The following is a 20,340-nucleotide window of genomic DNA, read 5'->3' as shown; positions in this document are numbered from 1 at the left end:
TCTTCTGTTTTTCACCACATTTCATCCCTTCCCTTCTCCCTCGTAGCCTCTCATCCTCTCACCACCCCTTCATGCCCTCAGGTACTGTGTGAGAGGGTGGAGGGGAGCCTGAATGCATAAGAGGTACTCACTGGTATCAGGATGAACTCCCCCACAGGCATCCCAGAGTGTGGAGCTGATGCCCTTCGGTTCACTCTGTGCTCCACCAACTTCAAGAGTCACTGTGGCATAGATAGATCAACGTGTATGACTGTGGTGCTTCGAGTCTTGTGTGGAGTTACCAGGTTGGTGTATGGATGAATAAATGGAGTAGAGATAAGATTTTGGTGAGTGCTCTTGTAAGGTTAGGGTAGGAGTGCTTCTCGTCTCTGTCAAGGGCTAAGGTGTTGAGTGTTGAGTGAGTGTGAGGGTGAAAATTGTGTGTTTTGGTATATGTAGGAGATAAGATAGTGAGTGCTCTTGTAAGGTTAGGGTAGGAGCGCTTCTCGTCTCCGTCAAGGGCTAAGGTGTTGAGTGTTGAGTGAGTGTTTGAATATATTTGTAGGAGATAATATTTTAGTGGTTCTCTTCCCCAACAAGGGTTAACGCATTGAAAGAGTGTTGTGGGTGAGAGTAACGGTGAAAGTTGTGTGCCTTGTCTTGGTATATGTAAGAGATAAGCTATAATAAGTGTATTTGTAAGGTTAAGGCAGTAGTGCTTCTCTTCCCCAACAAAGGTTAAGGTGTTGAAAGAGTGTTGTGAGTGTGAGGTGGGTGTGAAAGCTGTGTGCCTTGCCTTGCTATGCGTTTGTACATCTCTTATAACACTTCCCTGCCTGATCAGCTGTGTTTCCATCTTTGCCCTTGTGATGTGTGTGTGTGTGTGTGTGTGTGTGTGTGTGTGTGTGTAATAATAATAATAATAATAATAAACGGTTTATTATTTAGGCAGTTGACAAACTGAAAATGTACATAGGGGATGGGGAAAAACTTAACATTAATCCTAACGGTAAGACTAATCTAGGAGGGAAATACTATCGATTGATGGCTCGCACCATGGTGGGAATCGCACTGAGTCTGTACCGGTCCGTGCGCGGCGCCTTCAGGGGCGTTATTTTGTTGTGGTGTCTGGTGGCACGGACAGGGCGAGGCGCGTCGGGCGGCAGCATGTCTCTGAGACGCGGATGATGCAGTAGTCCCTTCCCAAACTTCTCCAGAGCCTCTCGGTGCCTGGTGGATATTCTGGACAGACTCAGGGTGGTCAGGGCTTCTTCATAGGTGGTGTATGCAGGGCCAAGGATGACCCTGCACGCCCTTTTCTGCACACTCTCTAGCTGTAGCTGTTGAGTGTGTGTGAGGGAGGAGGACCACGCTGGGGAGGCGTACATGAGTTTGGGGAGGATGAAGGTGAGGTACACCCCCCTTAACTCATCTGTCGGCGTCCCCAGCGACCTGAGTCTGCGCAGCATGTACAGCCTGTAGGTAGCTGATCTCACGGTGCTGGCAACATGCTGCTTCCAGGTCAGCTGGTCGTCCACCGTGACTCCGAGAAGCTTGGCACATTGGACCACCTGGAGGGGGTGAGGGCCCACTGTGAGCCGGGGAGGGGGCACTGGTACAGAGGAGGTACAGAAATGCATCACCACAGTTTTGCTGTGGTTGATGGTCATCCTGCTCTCCTCTGTCCACGTCCGCAGTCGCTCCAGAATTGCTTGCAGTGGCGAGTAGTCCGGGTTCTTGTTGGAAACTGGGACGCCCACGGTGCAGTCGTCCACATACTTCCAGCGATGGGGGGTGTCGGTGAGGGCGTCGTTGATGAGGAGGAGGAAGCATAGAGGACCCATCTTGGTCCCCTGGGGGACTCCACATGTCAGCTGTTGGAAATTAGAGACAGAGCCCTGATAGCGAACGGCCTGACGTCTCCCTGTGAGGAAGTCGGCTAGCCACGCTATCAGATTAGGAGGGAGACCCAGACTTACTGCCTTGCTGATGACAACAGTGTGATCAACTAGATCAAAGGCTTTTTTGAAGTCGACAAAAGCAACAGCTAGAGAGGTGTTTCGCTTGTCCAGGTGGCTGTGGATGAATTCAAGGAAGCTGGTCAGGTAATGTGAGGTGGAGGTGGCTTTAATATTTCCGAATTGTCTGATATCCACGGTGTTACAAATTTTGGTGTATGCCCAGTCATATACAAAATCTTCACAAATAAGGCTAGGGATGGGGGTGATAGAGACTGGCCTGAGGTCATTGAGTGACTGAGGACTGGAAGTTTTGGGGATGGGAGTGACATAAGATGTCTTCCAGTCCGCGGGGCAAGAGTGTTGGGAGAGTGAGGCGTTTATTATGGAGCATAGCGGTGTTGCTAGCTCTACAGCAAATTCCTTGTAAATTTTTATAGGAAGGTCAGTGGGTGTGGTGGATCTTGGTTTAAATTTAAGTATTCTCTTAAAAACATCCATCGCCTGGACAGTGTGTGGAGGGGAGGGAGCGGGCAGATAGGCAGGAAGCGGAGTGGTGTGGAGGGGAGGAAAGGTTTGACAGATAGCAGCAAAGTGATCGTTCATCTCCTGAGCCGCGAGATTAGCAGGAAGGTGTGAGGTGCAAGGAAGGGATGAAGTGTGCTTTTGTAAGCCACACAAAGCTTTGATCTTAGCGTACCACTGTCTGTTGTTGGTCAGCTTGAGGTGGTGTATCTTGTCTGGGTAATAGCTTGCCTTTGCATTCTTAATCTCCCTGATTACTCTGTTTCTTAGTTTCCTGTAAAGGACCGGGCAGGAGTGGAACGCCCAGGTCCGCTGACGCATGAGTCTTTTAATGCGGGGCGTCATCCAGGGAGCATCAGACGGGTGCGTTGTGACGCTCTTGGCTGGGAAGTAGTGGTGGAAGGCTGCTGTAGTAGTGGCGACGTAGTTTTGCCATTTTAAGTGGACGTCCTCCTCATCCAGCACCTCGGTCCACGGGTGTTGTGTCACCCACTGCCCAAACTCCCTCATGGCTGAGTCAGGCATGGGGCGGTGGGTCCTGGTGACAGCTGACCGGGGGGTCGAGGTGGTGGGTGTGGGTGACCACAGTATGGAGAGGTGGGTGCTCCGTCCCATGGGAGGCAGCGGCTTGGGTGGCGAGTACTGCTGGCCCAGGTCTGTGAGGATAAGGTCGAGGATGGCTTGCTGGTGGGTGGGGAAGTCCACGACCTGGGTGAGGTGTAGCTGGTGTAGGATATCGTTGATATCTAATCTGTTAAAGTCCCCACAGATGACCAGCTTGGCAGCAGGATACCTCACCCTCAGGGCATCAGCAGTGTTGATGATGTGAGCGGTGAGCAACTGTGCAGTGGCGGCTCGTGGGGGGTGGTACACGACGCAGACTATGATGGAGGCCGTGTTGTTGGGATGGGAGGGGGGCGTGACTCTCACCCACAGGGCCTCCACACCGGCAGGAATATCGACAGGGAGGTGTGAGGGGCTGAGGGCAGAGCGGCAGAAGACGGCCACTCCCCCCCCCCTGCGCCCTGACCTGAGGTGATGGTATAGCTGGTAGTCCTGCATCGTGCACACCTCAGGAACAATCTGCCACGCCTCAGTAACCGCCACAATGTCCGCACAAGTAGATCTCACCGTCACAATCACTTCGTCCATCTTGTTGGCCAGAGACGTTGCATTAAATAAGAGGAGTGAGGGAAGACTATACCACGTTCTCGGCACCTCAAAGTGTTTGTATTCCCTCTTCTCCACCCTGCGGTCGTCTCTGGCACTGGAGGTCACTACCTTGATGGGACGCACCACACTTTTGCCTCCTCTCGATCCACGGTTTCGAAATAGTTTTAAGGACTTAAGGCACTGTATCACGTTGGGTGGCGGGTACTCAGATCCTCGTCTACGACGCAGGAGGTAATTGCGTTCGTATGTTTGCACTGAAGCACTCATTTTTCTTTATGTATCACACGCATTCGCTACAAGTGTTCACAAAAACAACAATCCCACCAGATCGAGCCTCAAACTAAACGCTAAAAGTTGAAAACAGAAAAGTAAAAAAACAAAACAAACTGAGGTCACTATCACTAGGGGGCGGGGAAGGCCAACAAGTAGGCCGAGGCTGCTCGAGAGCGCCAAGGTCACACGTCCTGCCCGTATGAGGTCAAGACGGTGTGTGTGTGTGTGTGAGTGTGTGTTATATATAAAATGTAAATAAATAACTACATTTCTACTCTACTGATGGGAGAAACACGCTTCTAAAAGGCTCTATTCAAAGTGGCACAGGTTTTTAAGGATGTTTTTTATGGTTTTAGTGACAAATTAACATTCCTACATTACTAACAGGAGAAACACTCACGAAAACCTCTGCTAATCATCTTTGTGGCCTTTGGAATCAATCGTGAGAGAGAGAGAGAGAGAGAGAGAGAGAGAGAGAGAGAGAGAGAGAGAGAGAGAGAGAGAGATGGGAGAAAAGACACACACACACACACACACACACACACAAGAGGACATGGAAGAAAATTAAAAATAATCACTTGCAGAAGGGGCATAAAGAAGTTTAGCTTCCTTCATAGAAGCATAGCGGCATGGAATGGACTGGAAGGGGAAGTGGTGTGTGCTACAAATATTCATGACTTTAAGGAAAAGTTGGATAAAAACAGTTATGGAGACGGGACAGTACGAGCTTAGCTCCTCTCCCCCATGTCACAACTAGGTAAATACAACTAGGTAAATACACACACACACACAGACCTTAGCTAACAATTTCACACATTCCTCCTTCTGCCCACTGAGTGGGTGTGTATCTGCATGTGGGTGGTTGTGTCACCTGTCTACAATCCTCAAGAGGTGTGTGTGTGTGTGTGTGTGTGTCTCTCTCTCTCTCTCTCTCTCTCTCTCTCTCTCTCTCTCTCTCTCTCTCTCTCTCTCTCTCTCTCTCTCTCTCTCTCTCTCTCTCTCTCGAGTGAAATAGTTATCCAAACAGCCTATTAAAGAGAGAGAGAGAGAGAGAGAGAGAGAGAGAGAGAGAGAGAGAGAGAGAGAGAGAGAGAGAGAGAGAGAGAGAGAGAGAGAGATGAAGGGGAGGGAAGGCCCATAGCCAAAAGGTGTGAATGGATTTACTTGATCCCCTTCCTTTGAGTGAACTGCCGCCATTCGTATGGAAACTTTTACTTGTTAAGTTAATCCACCAAAGATTAGAAGATGTGGAAGGTTGAGTGGAAAAGACCTGCCCTGGGTCCATCATTTTTGTGAGTGACTTTTACCAGAGACAAGGGTGTGAAAAAATTAGTTATCCATCTTGTCCTACCACATCTTTCCTGACTCCCAGACCAACATGAAGCATTTCTTTTCTTTCACAGCCATGTCTATGCACTGTACTGGCTAGAAATTGCACAATCTGCTTCTTTAATTGTTTTCTTTCTTGAATGTGCATATAAATGTTTTCAGCTGTGCATTCCATGCTGTGTAATGTTGTAGTGAATGATTAAATTCTAGACTAAGTTGTGAGTCAAACATGCATAAAGTAACAGGAGTATTGATGTGTGCGTTTTCCCTGCAGGTGGTAACATGGAGAGCAAGTGGAAGAAACCTTGGGGGACTTCCATGACTCAGGAACAATCACACCTCACTGGGAGCCTTGTGACTGACAGGTGGTTCAGGTGAATACTGTATTTTGTTGGCACAATTGAGAATTCTCTGTCCAAAATTCCAAAATCTGAAAGTTTTTAATTGTCATGTCATGTAACAGATGGAAAATCCCACAAAGTGGTGGAAAGGTTTGCACTGCAAAAGAAAAGAAAAAAAAAAAGAAAGAAATGATGAATTGTAAACCCCACAGACCAAAGCTCTGGTGCTTGACTTACTGCAATGGGAGGCATCAAAAACTGGCAAGTTGTCATCACACACACATACTCTGAAGATGTGATGCTCAGTTTTTTAATCTGACTGTGTGCTGAGCGCATAACAGAGGTGATAGTGTCTGGCATGGAGGCATACATCTCTCGCTCTTATTCTCGGCCTAAACCTTCCAAACCTTGGTTTAACACGACCTGTTCTTGTGCTATACATGATAGAAAAGTGGCTTACACAAGTCATTTGAGCCTTTCATCACCAAAATCTCATGCACTTTATATTTTTGCCCAAAGTCATGCCAAGTCTTTTCTCCAACTAGCCAAAAACTCCTTCATTAATAGAAAGTGTCAAAATCTTTCAAGATCTAACTACCCTCATGACTTCTGGCAACTAGCCAAAAACATCTCCAATAACTTTGGTTCTTTTTTCTCTCCTTTATTTCAACCAGATGGCACCACTGCTATCACATCAATCTCTAAAGCCGAACTCCTTGCTCAGACCTTTACTAAAAAGTCTAACTTGGATGATTCAGGGCTCGTTCCTCTCTCTCCTCCACCCTCCTCCTCCTCCTCCTCCTCCTCCTCCTCCTCCTCCTCCTCCTCCTCCTCCTCCTCCTCCTCCTCCTACTACTACTACTACTACTACTACTACTACTACTACTACTACTACTACTACTACCTATTAAAATTCTTTGCAGTGATGTTTTCCTTACTACTACTACTACTACTACTACTACTACTACCTATTAAAATTCTTCGCAATAATGTTTTCCATGCCCTCACTGGCCTAAACCCTCGGAACGCTTATGGACCTGATGGGGTCCCTCCTATTGTTCTCAAAAACTGCGCCTCTGTGCTTGCACCTTGCCTAGTCAAACTCAACTCTGTCTGTCAACATCTACCTTTCCTTCTTGCTGGAAGTTTGCCTACATTCAGCCTGTTCCTAAAAAGCGTGACTGTTCTAATCCCTCAAACTATGTCTTTTTGTTTTAATTTCCTGCCTATCTAAAGTTTTTGAATCTATCCTCAACAGAAAGATTCTTAAACATCTATCACTTCACAACCTTATATCTGATCACCAGTATGTATGGGTTCTGTCAAGGCTGCTCTACTGGTGATCTGGCTTTCCTTACTGAGTCTTGATCATCCTCTTTTAGAGATTTTGGTGAAACTTTTGCTGTTGCCTTAGACATATCAAAAACTTTTGATAGAGTGATACAAAGCTTTGATTTCCAAACTACCCTCCTACGGCTTCTATCCCTCTCTCTGTAACTTCATCTCAAGTTTCCTTTTTGACCGTTCTATTGCTACTGTGGTAGACGGTTACTGTTCTTCTCCTAAATCTATTAACAGTGGTGTTCCTCAGGGTTCTGTCCTGTTACCCACTCTCTTATTATTCATCAATGACCTTTTAAACCAAACTCCTTGTCCTATCCACTCCTATGCTGATGATACCACCCTGCACTTTTCCACATCTTTTTGTAGATGTCAAAACCCCTCAGGAAGCAAACAGCTCATGCAGGGAAACCACAGAATGCCTAACTTCTGATCTGAAGAAGAATGAAACAAGAATGAAGAAATGAAGAAGGAAATAAAAAAATAGAAAGAATGAATGAGGGAAGAAGATGATAAACACGACAGCAGGTAGCAAGAAGGTATCACCACCCTGATAGAGAAGAGGCGAGACGTGGCCACCGAGAAGAACAACAAGATGCGGTGAGTCATCACAACACTAACAGGGCCGGAGATTAGCACAAGATTACAAGAAGAGGTACTCAGGTGGCCATCAATGAATTAGTATACGAGGGAAGCAGAGGTCACCAGGAGCAGATGATGTGGGCAACACGGACAGCCGGCACACCATAGGAACCGCCGCCTTCTTGTTCCTGATTAGAAGATGCGATTACCAAAGCTACTCAGGAATGAATCTTATTTAAAGTTAAGAGAAAATAAACTGTCTGATCGAAGTATGGGAAGAAAAATAGAGTTACTTGAAAGTGGACCTTGCGGAAAGTATAGGAAAAGGAACCATATGATCAAAGTTTGAGAAAATAAATATACCTACTTGAAAATTAACCTTATTGAACGTTACAGGAAAATGAACCGTATGATCGAATTACTGGAAAATAAATGTTATAGCAACGGGAGCCTTGTTGGGACAAAAGGTCGCTATAACAGCACGTGTATATTACAAGGTGTAGGAGACGGGAATAGACAGAAGCAGACAGAGAGACAAGCTACACCAGAGAGGGTCAAGATGGGCAAGGTCCCTGTCACAGTGCCAGTAAGTAGAGCCAGATAGTTGTAATGCAGTCACAGTAAAATGTTGGTGTTATATTTTGACAGAGAGGGATTGGGTGGTGTGGGATGTGTTCCTCATTGAATATTAGCTGCCAGGTTTGTGTAGGATGTGATTTATCATTGAGTATTAAATATGTGAAGTGATTTGAATCGGAAGTGTAATGTGAAGTGTTCCAGGTATTTAATAAAATTTATCTGAAGAGAGATGAAACTATTTTCGTATTTTTTTTCGTTGTTGTCGTAAGTCGTATATGATCGTCTGAGTGTAAATATATGTAAATAACACAAATTAGTTAAAAATTATAGAAACTTAAAGCGTTCCCTTGAACCCACAAAAGCCAGTCTTATAGATTAAGGACTCACCAACACCGTGCAAAGTAGAAACACGACATTACAACGTGGCGGCGCCAGTGAGTGATATGTGTTGCATCATTCATAACAGACAGGACAGTATCTCATCAATAAGAGGACCACACCTCGGTGAGGAACATTTGTCCCATCACAGATCTGAGAGGTAATTCTTATTCAAATGTTAAGGAAAGAATACTTCTATAGAGCGGAATAAAAGTAATGTTTGTGTTGTTCACGTTGATGGTCGGTCAGTTCAGCAGTGACATGAAAGTCAGCTGCCAGACAAGGCGGGAGTTGCTTCGGGTATCAGTGTGGCAGCTTTTCCCCGACATGAGGGGCGATTAAAATTATCAGATACTGCGATTCTTCCAGTGGCCACCTCCCCAACTCCCCGCCGCCAGTGGTGTGATACGAGTAGTAATCTTATCACTCTTGTCTTGACTCGCCTGTGGAGTGTTGGCGGTGGCGTGAACACGTAGTACCTCTGACAGCATCACCTGGCGGCGCTGGTAACGCGGAGAAACATAGGTGTTGAAGCTGCTCTTCATCCACCCATGCTGCCCCTCTCACCGCATCAAAATTTCTCAATACTAATTCCTTTGGATCTTCATTAATGCGTCTACCCCCGTGAGTGAGCCACGTGAAGCACACGTCAGCATCACCACCCTTGGCTTGACACGCTCCCACAGCAACAAGGTGCATGCTGGCGTGTCTGCCAGAGCCTTACAGCGACCTGTTGCCCCCACACGGTTCCATTGCTATAAGATTTATTTGCCATTACTTTGGTTTATTTTACTATAACTTTAAGTGAGCTTATGTTTTAACTAACTGGTTAATTGCATCTCCATCCAATCAGAAGCAAGGAGGCGGAGTGTGACGCGCGTTGTGGCACCAATACAGAGGCAGGCAGCCTGAAGCAAGGCCAGCAACACAGAGGCAGGCAGCCTGAAGCAAGGCCAGCAACACAGAGGCAGGCAGCCTGAAGGAAGGCCAGCAACACAGAGGCAGGCAGCCTGAAGGAAGGCCAGCAACACAGAGGCAGGCAGCCTGAAGGAAGGCCAGCAACACAGAGGCAGGCAGCCTGATCCATGGTGAGTGCTGTCCTCAGCAGTATTTGAATTTTTTTAAAATTATATATATATATATATATATATATATATATATATATATATATATATATATATATATATATATATATATATATATATATATATATATATATATATATATTAGATGACTGGTTGTGAATGAGGGTTAAATTTCCCCTTTGTGGGTAAAAAATGACATGGTGGTGAGTAAATAACTGATTTACATGATTACTGAAAATTAATTCAATTGATTTTTATTTTGCAAATTGAGAGAGAGAGAGTGGTAAGAATGTGTGTGTGTGTGTGTGTGTGTGTGTGACAGTAAGGAAGAATACATGATGGTGAGGGGTTAATGGTAGAGAAAAGATTAACAGCATCATCAGCATCAGCAGCAGCAGCAGCATAAGGTGTTTGGTGTGGGGAGCGTGCCGGGCTGGGTGGAGTGTGTCCCTCACGCCGCCTCTTTGTTGCAGGACGACAACGTGGAGGAATGTCCAGTGTGCCTCACCATCTTTGACGACACCCTCAGGCGGCCACGCACTCTGCCATGTGGCCATACATTGTGCTCGCCGTGCATTGACGGACTGAAGCACCAGGGTGCCGTCACGTGCCCAACCTGCCGGGCGAGTCATGCCGTGCCCAAGGCGGGCCAGTTTCCCATCTCTTATATTACGGAGAGTCTTATCAGGAGACTGAGAGGGCTGGCCTCTCTGCCAGCCGAGCCAGGGAAGCAGACAGCCCCACCAGTGACACGGCCTGCACCAAAGGCGACAACGGGACTTAGCAGGAAGGCACAGTCCCTGCTGCAGGAGCAAGAGGCGAAGGTCCTGGCTGCCATCCGTTCCTGCCAGGAGGAGCAGAGCCAGCTGGATGAGTACCTGACGACCCTCGGTGGCTGGAGCAGTCGCCAGCAGCGGCTGCAAGACGAGCTGCAGACACTGGTGGACCAGAGCAAGAGTGCCCGGGAGGCGGTGCACCGCGAGGAGTCCCGGGTGGAGGGCAGGCAGGAGGAGGTGCGGCAGAAGGAGCAGCAGCTGCACGCCGCGTTGCAGGCGCTGCGCACGGCCGCAACACGGCAGGAAGCTTACGAGGTCATTGAGGACACAGACCATTTGGTGGAGAAGGACGGTCAGAGGACAGGGCAGTGCCTGGGAGTGTTTCCCGACGTCCACGCCGTCACCACCGTTGCCAGGGTGGGTATGCCTCACACTTGGTGTGCTTGCAGGTCACTCCTCTGGCCACGGTCAGTGAGTGAGTGAGTGAGTGAGTGAGTTTATTGAGCACACCTCAAGCTGTGCATACAACATTCATATACAACACAGTGTTTGTAGTTCCAAACATGTGCTTTGCCCCACAACAACGTTAAAGCATTAAAGCCCAAGTAGCGCGTCAACACTTCATCAGTCACTTGTTGAGTTACACAGTGGTACACAGTATTAAACTAATTACAAACACTTACTTCAAACCACCATTATCAACACTCCTGCCTAAATTATTTACCACAGGCCACGCCTCCACTACACGTTCCTACGTTAGCACGGCACCACACACACACACACACACACACACACACACACACACACACACACACACTGCCTCACTGCCGTGCTGTGTTTCAGGTGGCAGAGGCATCGCGTGCAGCCCTGCAGGCCGCCACCACTGCCGCCGCTGCCACACAGGCAGCCCTGGAGGCAGCGGGCACTGCTGCTACAGCCTCGGGGGACTCCAGCCTCCCCGCAGCCTGGGCTGAGGCCTCCTCCATCACAGACAGGCTGCAGGCACTGCTGGCGCCGCTGCTGACGGTGAGTGTGTCAAGCCCCGAGTGTCACTGCTGCCCATCAGCGCTGCTCTTGGTGCGCGGCTCACGGCTCTTCCTCTCTCCTTGTTGCTCTCTCTTTCCGCAGCTTTCTCTCTCTCTCTCTCTCTCTCTCTCTCTCTCTCTCTCTCTCTCTCTGTCCTGCCAGTATGGGGTGATGTGCTAAGGTGGGTTTGCAGGGGCTGTTTTTCCGTCTGGCTGGTCAGCCGAAAGCCTTTACACGGTGGAGAGCAGCCGCTGGCCCGTTGGCCCGCTGGCCCGCTGCATCACAACACAAACAATCAAGATGGAGTCGTCCTCCGACGAGCTGGCTGCTGTGGCTGTGGTTTTGGTGTGCTTGAAGAGAAAGCAAAGGAAGAAATGAGTGTGGACTTATTACTGCTGTATATAGCCTGGCAGGCTGTGGTGCTGTGGTGCTGTGGTACACACGTGCTGGGGCACTGGCTGCCTCAGTGCCTGGTGTATATAGCTTGGCAGGCTGTGGTGCTGTGGTGCTGTGGTACACACGTGCTGGGGCGCTGGCTGCCTCACTGACCACGTAAACAAACATAAAGTTCCTCGTCTGTTTTCCACAATTTTTAAAAATGAATGTAAATATTTTATTTATTTATTGTACATAATGGCAGACAGTCAGTGGTTATTACTAAAACATTCCACTATTTTCAATTTTATATTGATAGTTCTTCTCATCTGACCTGGAAAAAATGGCGGCAAGGCGGCCCATCACACCCACAGGCCGGCTTCCCGGCTGCTCCAGCAATTCAGTAAATCCCGGCTGCATTTCGCTCCCGGCTGCACGATCCCGGCTAAAACCAACCGTGAATTGTCCCGTGTAAGGCCCCTTGACACTGAGCAGGCTGCTCAAGGTCTAAATGTCTGCTGCTGCTGCTGCTGCTGCTGCTGCTGCTGCTGCTGCTGCTGCCTTTTGAAATGTACTGCTTGTATCCCTTCCCCAAACTGCCAGCCTGACTTGTTGCCTCCTCCTCCCTGCAGGCCGAGGACCTGCACAGCCTGACACAGCATGTTAAGAGCCTGGTGGAGGCTGGCCTTGTCTTTGCCGTCCATGACGTGGAGGGACAGACTCGGCACGCAAGGATCAGCCTTGAAGACGGCAGCCTGCACCTCCACTCCCTGCAGACCCAGGCCCCGCCCCCCCGCGCCGCCACCCTGCAGGTGGGTCAGGGCCTCGCGCCCCGCCCTGGTGCCACCACTGCGTGGCTGGAGGGACACAACACTCTCGCACCCATTCTCAACCTTACCCTCCCTCACCTGGTCCAGCATACCCTGCCCCTCCGCCAGCCACTGTCCCTCCCTCCCTCCCTCCCTCCTCCCTGCACCCCCCCACCCTTCCCACACTCCCCGCCCTGCCCCTCTGCCAGCCACTGTTCCTCCCTCCCTTCCTCCCTGCAGGCCCACACCCTCCCCACACTCCCCGCCCTGCCCCTCTGCCAGGCACTGTCCCTCCCTCCTTCCCTCCCTCCCTCCCTGCAGGCCCACACTCTCCCCACACTCCCCGCCCTGCCCCTCCGCTACGCACTGTCCCTTCCTCCTTCCCTCCCTCCCTCCCTCCCTCCTGCAGGCCCATACTCCCCATACCTCCCTCCGCCAGGCACTGTCCCTCCCTTCCTCCCTCCCTCCCAGCGGGCCCACACTCCCCGCCCTGCCCCTCCGCCAGGCACTGTCCCTCTCTCCCTCCCTCCCTCTCTCCCTCCCTGCAGGCCCACACCCTCCCCACACTCCCCGCTCTGCCCCTCCGCCAGGTAGTGTCCCTCCCTCCTCCCTGGCGGTGGGAGCTGTCACAGCAGCACCGCGAGGGCTGCACCGCTGTCCTCCCTCCCCCTCACTGGTGCCCCTGATGGTGTGGCAGGCGGCTCTTATCATCCTCCTCACACTGGCAGTACTCATTGCAAGGGAATCATCATCTCATCTAATGAGCGTCATCACAGAAAAAAGAGTCATTGTTGTCATTATTTTTGTTAGTATTATTATTATTACTATTATTATTGTTACTATTAACAGTGATATGGAGATGGTGATGGTGATGGTGACCACAACAGCCATGGTGACGATGACACTAATAGTTATGACAGTAATAAGAACACTATCAATACTCATAAACATTTAGAAAATAAGAATACTTCTGATACTGCTACTGATGATGATGATGATGAAAATTGTAATACCTATAACTGTAATAATGATAACACTGCTACTAATAACAATAATAATGAGAGTAATAATAATGATAAAATAATAATAATAATAATAATGATAAAAATAATAATAATAATAATATAATAATAACAACAATTATAATAATACTTCTACTACTACTGTCAACAACAACAGCAGCAACAACAACAACAACAACAACAACAACAACAACATGTGTTCCAGATTGGGGAGTTGATGCCGGCCGCCCCCCCCTGCGAAGTGTTCCTGGACCTGGCGTGGCCCGGCAGCGCGGCGCGGCGGGTGGTGATGAGTCTGCCCCGGGACACCCCCGGGGGCCGGCAGTTCATGCTCCTGTGCTCGGGCCAGCGGGGCGCCTGCTACGCCAACACCAGGCTGCTTAAGGTGGTGCGTGAGGGACAGCCGGGGGAGTGTGTGCGGGGAGGAGACTACCAGACAGGTGATGGGAGGGGAGGAGCCGCCCTGCTGCCTCACCTTGACCAGGGTGAGTACTGGGAGTCAGGCAAGGCGGGGGCTGTGCGGGGGTGGTGGCGGCATGACCCTGCCTGGGGTGCTCAGTTCAGCATCATCACCCAGGATAGGCAGCGCGGTGGTGGTTGGTGTGATGTCTTTGGCCAGGTGGTGCGGGGCCTGGAGGTGGTGCAGGAGGCAGCCCGGCACCGCCCCATTACTGAGGTGAGTGTGGTGCAGTGTGGCGTGGTGCTGTCACGGTAGTGCTGCACCACACCATACACCACACCACACCACACCACACCACACCACTGCCAGTTTTATTTATTTTTTATTATTTTTTTTAAGAGTAAAGAAGCAAACACACTGATAAACACACAAACATACATACACACACACACAGACATACATATAGACAGACAGACATACAGACAGACACACATACAAAGTTCAGAGTGCATGTCGTGGTGCTGGCAGTGTGTTGTGATGGTGGCGGTTGTTGGTGTAAATACTGGCGGCAGGACACACCACTTCACACATTGGTCCTTCAGCAACAACACAAATAAAGTTTTCATCAGCAAACACTTCTGTCACCAGTGTTCACATCACTGGTCCACACTGTCTCATCTTGCTTCTCCTCAATAACATTATTGTACAAACACAAATCTTGCCTTTCATTTTCCCTCAAGTGGAAGTGAAAGGCCGCGCTGCACCCTCAATTAGTGCTCCTCTTATTATCATTACCATTATTGTTACTATTATTATTATTATTATTATTATTATTATTATTATTATTATTATTATTATTATTTTTACTGGTAACATAATCATTGCTTTTATTTTCATTATTATCATTATAATTATTATCTTTATTAATATTATCATTATCTTCTTCTTCTTCTTCTTCTTATTATTATTATTATTATTATTATTATTATTATTATTATTATTATTTTTGTTATTGTTGTCATTATTATTAATACAGCCGGTATTGTTTTCATCATTATCATCAATACATTATTATTAATATTAGTAGTAATAGTAGTATGATTAATATAATAATTTTTCATTTTCATCATAGTTATTATAATATATAATCATTATTAGTATTATCGCTGTTTCCTATCATAATAATAATAATAATAATAATAATAATAATAATAATAATAATAATAATGATTATAATAATAATAATAATAATAATAATAATAATAATAATAATAATAATAATTATTATTATTATTATTATTATTATTATTATTATTATTATTATTATTATTATTATTATTATTATTATTTTTATTTTTATTTTTTAAATTTTTTTTCTTGCCGTTGTTTTTGTTGTTATTGTTGTTGTTGTCATTATTATTAATATAGTCATTTTTCTCATTATTATCATCAACATATTATTATTATTATTATTATTATTATTATTATTATTATTGTTATTATTATTATTATTATTATTATTATTATTATTGTTGTTATTATTAATATTAATATAATCATAGTTTTTATTTTCATTATTCTCATTATAATTTTTTTCATTATTAGTATTATAATTGTTTTGTATTATTATTATTATTATTATTATTATTATTATTATTATTATTATTATTATTATTATTATTATTATTATTATTTTTATTGTTATTATTATTATTATTATTATTGTTATTATTATTATTATTATTATTATTATTATTATTATTATTATTATTATTATTACTATTATCATTATTATTGTTATTATTATTATTATTATTATTATTTTATTATCATTTTTATTATTACTATTACTATTATCATTATTATTATTATTATTATTATTATTATTATTATTACTATTATTATGATAATCATTGTTTTCATTTTCATTATTGCTATTATAATTATCATTATTAGTATCATTAACAGAAAATGTCAAAACCTTTCAAGATCTAACTCCCCTCGTGATTTCTGGCATCTAGCCAAAAATATCTCCAATAACTTTGCTTCTTCTTCTTTCCCTCCTCTATTTCAACCAGATGGCACCACTGCTATCACATCTATTTCTAAAGCTGAACTCTTCGCTCAAACCTTTGCTAAAAACTCTACCTTGGACGATTCTGGGCTTATTCCTCCCTCTCCTCCACCCTCTGACTACTTTATGCCACGTATTAAAATTCTTCGCAATGATGTTTTCCATGCCCTCGCTGGCCTAAACCCTCGGAAGGCTTATGGACCTGATGGGGTCCCTCCTATTGTTCTCCGAAACTGTGCCTCCGTGCTTGTACCTTGCCTAGTCAAACTCTTTCAGCTCTGTCTGTCAACATCTACCTTTCATTCTTGCTGGAAGTTTGCCTACATTCAACCTGTTGCTAAAAAGGGTGACCGTTCTAATCCCTCAAACTACCGTCCTATTGCTTTAATTTCCTGCCTATCTAAAGTTTTTGAATCTATCCTCAACAGGAAGATTCTTAAACATCTATCACTTCACAACCTTCTATCTGATCGCCAGTATGGGTTCCGTCAAGGCCGCTCTACTGGTGATCTTCTGGCTTTCCTTACTGAGTCTTGGTCATCCTCTTTTAGAGATTTTGGTGAAACTTTTGCTGTTGCCTTGGACATATCAAAAGCTTTTGATAGAGTCTGGCACAAAGCTTTGATTCCCAAACTACCCTCCTATGGCTTCTATCCTTCTCTCTGTAACTTCATCTCAAGTTTCCTTTCTGACCCTTCTAATGCTGCTGTGGTAGACGGTCACTGTTCTTCTCCTAAATCTATTAACAGTGGTGTTCCTCAGGGTTCTGTCCTGTCACCCACTCTCTTCTGTTTATTCATTAATGATTTTCTAAACCAAACTTCTTGTCATATCCACTCCTACGCTGATGATACCACCCTGCACTTTTCCACGTCTTTTCATAGACGGCCAACCCTTCAGGAGGTAAACATATCACGGAGGGAAGCCACAGAACGCTTGACTTCTGATCTTTCAAAGATTTCTGATTGGGGCAGAGCAAACTTGGTATTGTTCAATGCCTCAAAAACTCAATTCCTCCATCTATCAACTCGACATAACCTTCCAGACAACTATCCCCTCTTCTTCAATGACACTCAACTGTCCCCCTCTTCTACACTAAACATCCTCCGTCTGTCCTTTACTTATAATCTGAACTGGAAACTTCACATCTCATCTTTAGCTAAAACAGCTTCTATGAAGTTAGGTGTTCTGAGACGTCTCCGCCAGTTTTTCTCATCCCCCCAACTGCTAACTCTGTACAAGGGCCTTATCCGTCCATGTATGGAGTATGCTTCACATGTCTGGGGGGGGTTCCACTCATACTGTTCTTCTAGACAGGGTGGAATCAAAAGCTTTTCGCCTCATCAACTCCTCTCCTCTAACTGACTGTCTTCAGCCTCTCTCTCACCGCCGCCATGTTGCATCTCTAGCTGTCTTCTACCGCTATTTTCATGCTAATTGCTCTTCTGCATGCCTCCCCTTCTCCCGCGGCCTCGCTGCACAAGGCTTTCTTCTTTCTCTCATCCCTATTCTGTCCACCTCTCTAATCCTCAGCAAAGCGAAAAGGAAGCTTTGGGATAAAGGAGGGAGCGAGGGAAAAGGAAATACGAGATGAGAGAGATCCAGTAATTGAGAAAATAAAGAAATAGAAAGAAAGAAACTTGCTCAAGAACTCTGTATACTTTGGAAATATCCAGAGTACTGCTAATGGTGAGAATCCCTCACTCAAAATTTATGATGCAGCCAACACAGTGGTGGACTCTGCCACAATGCCACTCTAAGAATGGGCCACACACTCACCACGCTTGAAGGCTGACGCTCTCTGGCCAGAGCGACAACATTAAATGTGTTAGGACTGCGGCAGAATCCTCACATTGACTCGCTCACTTACAATTCAGAAAATGCAATGAGGAACAGCAAGAGGTGCTTGCTATGCAACAAAAGTAAAGTTTATGATCCTTTAGGGCTAATTGGCTCTCTAACCGCGCCACTGAAATGATTAGTGTGAAGTTTGGAGCAAGAAAGTCGACTGGGATGAGGAACCTCCAATGGAAATAATCAGCTCTTGGGAAACCTTGACCTTTGAGTGGCAAAAGTTGTCATTTCTTTCTCAGGTACGTGTTGGAGAAAAGTTCTAGATTTGTCTTACATTTATTTATAGACTTCCTGTAAGGTTTATGGGATGCCTGTGCACGTCACTAATTACAATTCTGAATCAGATCTACTTATGTTCAAAGCAAATGTAGTCCCAGTAGAATCAAGCACTTTGTTTCAGTTGGAGCTGACTGCTATTTATTTAGAGAAGAAAATGAAATAAGTAGTAGAAAAGAAACCTTATCATCCATTACTGTCTAAAGGACATGAATCTGGCCAGGCAAGAAGACAGGATTGCAGGGAATCACAGCCCCGTCACCCACTGGTCATCGTCATCCACCCCTCACCACCTCCATTACTTCCCCGTCAACCTCCCGTCATCCTCTCTTCACCCTCACAAACATATATCAAACAGTATATAGTAATTCAGTCTACTCTTGTTTATGTAAGCTCTAAATCAAAATATACTATATATGCAGATGACAAATTTACTGTTGGATGACACGAATATTGATAGCTTACATTATGCATCACACAGTATCAGGGAGCACAACCTTTCAGATTAGTAAGCACTTCACCAAATGCTCGAGGTAATAATGTCAACCCAGCGTGTCCACACTTCAGAAACATTCTCTTTCAAAACAGTTTGTTGTGTTCCGGACCTCACGGGTGGAATTCACTCTCCGTAGATATTAAGAGTCTTGTTAATAAACCATTATTAAGAGATGTATCTAATCTTATTTGTATAATCAGCAAAATTTGTAATGGTTTTCTCAATTATTCTTATTTTCATTATTTGTTGTAAGATTCTTATTTTATTGTGATATTTGTTGAAAAGTTTATTTTATTGTGATTCATAATTGTTTTACTTCTACTGTTATTGTTGTTCTTTGCTCTACTATTACTACTACTACTACTACTACTACTACTACTACTACTACTACTACTACTACTACCACCACTACCACATGTGTGTTCTACTACTACTATTACCAGTTTGTTTTACTACTATTACTACCATTTGTTCTACTATCATTACTATCAACTGTTTGTTCTACTGCTAATTACTACTACTCGTTTTTTCTACTACTACTACTACTACTACTACTACTACTACTACTACTACTACTACTACTACTACTGATACTACTACTAATACTGCTGCTACTACTACTACATGCACTCACCCTAATTCCTGATATTATGGAAATGTTTCATAAATGCATTTGACTGTAATATTGTATTGCAGTATTCTTAATTTTAGATGCAGCCAATGAATTATTACTATAATCTTTTTTTTTTTTTGTAAGAGGGCCACTGGCCAAGGGTAATAAAATTTGAATAAAAAAAGCCCATTTAAATACCAGTTCCCAGAGCAATGCCAAAATAGAATCCTCAAATAGCAGTGTCTTGAGACCTTCCTCTTGAAAGAGTTCAAGTCATAGGAAGGAGGAAATATAGAAGCAGGCAGGGAGTTCCAAAGTTTACCAAAGAAAGGGATGAATGACTGAGAATACTGGTTAACTCTTGCATTAGAGAGGTGGAAAGAATAGGGGTGAGAGAAAGAAGAAAAAGTCTTGTCCAGCGAGGGGAGTCATGCAGTTAGCAAGATGAGAAGAGCAGTTAGCATGAAAATAGCGGTAGAAGATAGCAAAAGATGCGACACTGATGCAATGAGAGACAGTCAGTTAGAGGAAAGGAGATGATAAGACGAAAAGCTTCCGATTCCATTCTGCTCTAAAAGAGCAGTATGAGTGGGATCCACCCACTTTCAGAGGGCCTTTTTATCAATTTTGTTGCCCTTGGCCGGTGCCTCTCATACATAAAAAAGTAGATCAATAAATAATTTTTTTTTTTTAAACATGTGAAGCATACCCTATACTCGTACAAGGAAGGATAAGGCCCCTGTAACAGAGTTACCAGCTTGGGGCTGAGAAAAACTGGCGGAGACGACTCCAAATAACTAACTTCATAGAACCCACAGATGAGATGTGAAGATTCCAGTCTAGATTATAAATAAAGGACAGACCGAGGATGTTTAGTGAAGAAGAGGAGGAAAGTTGAGTGAAGAAGGGATAGTTGTCTGGAAGGTTGTCTCGAGTTGATAGATGGAGGAATTGAGCTTTTGAAACATTGAACATTGAGTCCTCCCGTCACCCTCCCGTCACCTTCACGTCACCCTCCCGTCATCCTCCCGTCACCCATCCGTCACCCTCCCGTCACCTTCACGTCATCCATCCTT

At 45.1% G+C, this 20,340-nt stretch overlaps 1 protein-coding gene and 1 long non-coding RNA gene across 6 annotated transcripts in view; one reads left to right on the top strand and one right to left on the bottom strand.

Moving 5' to 3' along the window:
* Nucleotides 1–171: 171 nt before the first annotated feature.
* LOC135097587 (uncharacterized) overlaps nucleotides 172–20,340 on the top strand; it is a 38,758-nt gene continuing 18,589 nt past the window's right edge. Inside the window, exons 1-7 of one of the 5 annotated variants that reach the window (XM_063999511.1) lie at nucleotides 172–284; nucleotides 5,512–5,611; nucleotides 9,312–9,546; nucleotides 10,017–10,736; nucleotides 11,163–11,345; nucleotides 12,353–12,532; nucleotides 13,757–14,667. In XM_063999511.1, the coding sequence (XP_063855581.1) occupies nucleotides 9,544–9,546; nucleotides 10,017–10,736; nucleotides 11,163–11,345; nucleotides 12,353–12,532; nucleotides 13,757–14,266 (1,596 nt within the window). In that variant the 5' untranslated portion in view covers nucleotides 172–284; nucleotides 5,512–5,611; nucleotides 9,312–9,543 and the 3' untranslated portion in view covers nucleotides 14,267–14,667. Of the gene's footprint in view, nucleotides 285–5,511; nucleotides 5,612–8,872; nucleotides 9,152–9,311; nucleotides 9,547–10,016; nucleotides 10,737–11,162; nucleotides 11,346–12,352; nucleotides 12,533–13,756; nucleotides 14,668–20,340 lie in introns of those variants that run through there. The other 4 variants (XM_063999513.1, XM_063999509.1, XM_063999510.1 and 1 more) reach the window with 4 other exon arrangements.
* On the bottom strand, nucleotides 17,379–19,930 carry LOC135097599 (uncharacterized). The gene is made up of 2 exons (XR_010265875.1): nucleotides 19,025–19,930; nucleotides 17,379–18,991 (listed from the first exon to the last, which is right to left on the bottom strand). It is a non-coding gene; the product is annotated as an uncharacterized LOC135097599 (long non-coding RNA).

This window comes from Scylla paramamosain, unplaced genomic scaffold, assembly GCF_035594125.1.
Source record: "Scylla paramamosain isolate STU-SP2022 unplaced genomic scaffold, ASM3559412v1 Contig26, whole genome shotgun sequence".
Classification (NCBI taxonomy): Eukaryota; Metazoa; Arthropoda; class Malacostraca; order Decapoda; family Portunidae; genus Scylla; species Scylla paramamosain.
Note: the sequence above shows the minus strand (reverse complement) of the source record. Positions and strands in the feature narration are given on the sequence as shown.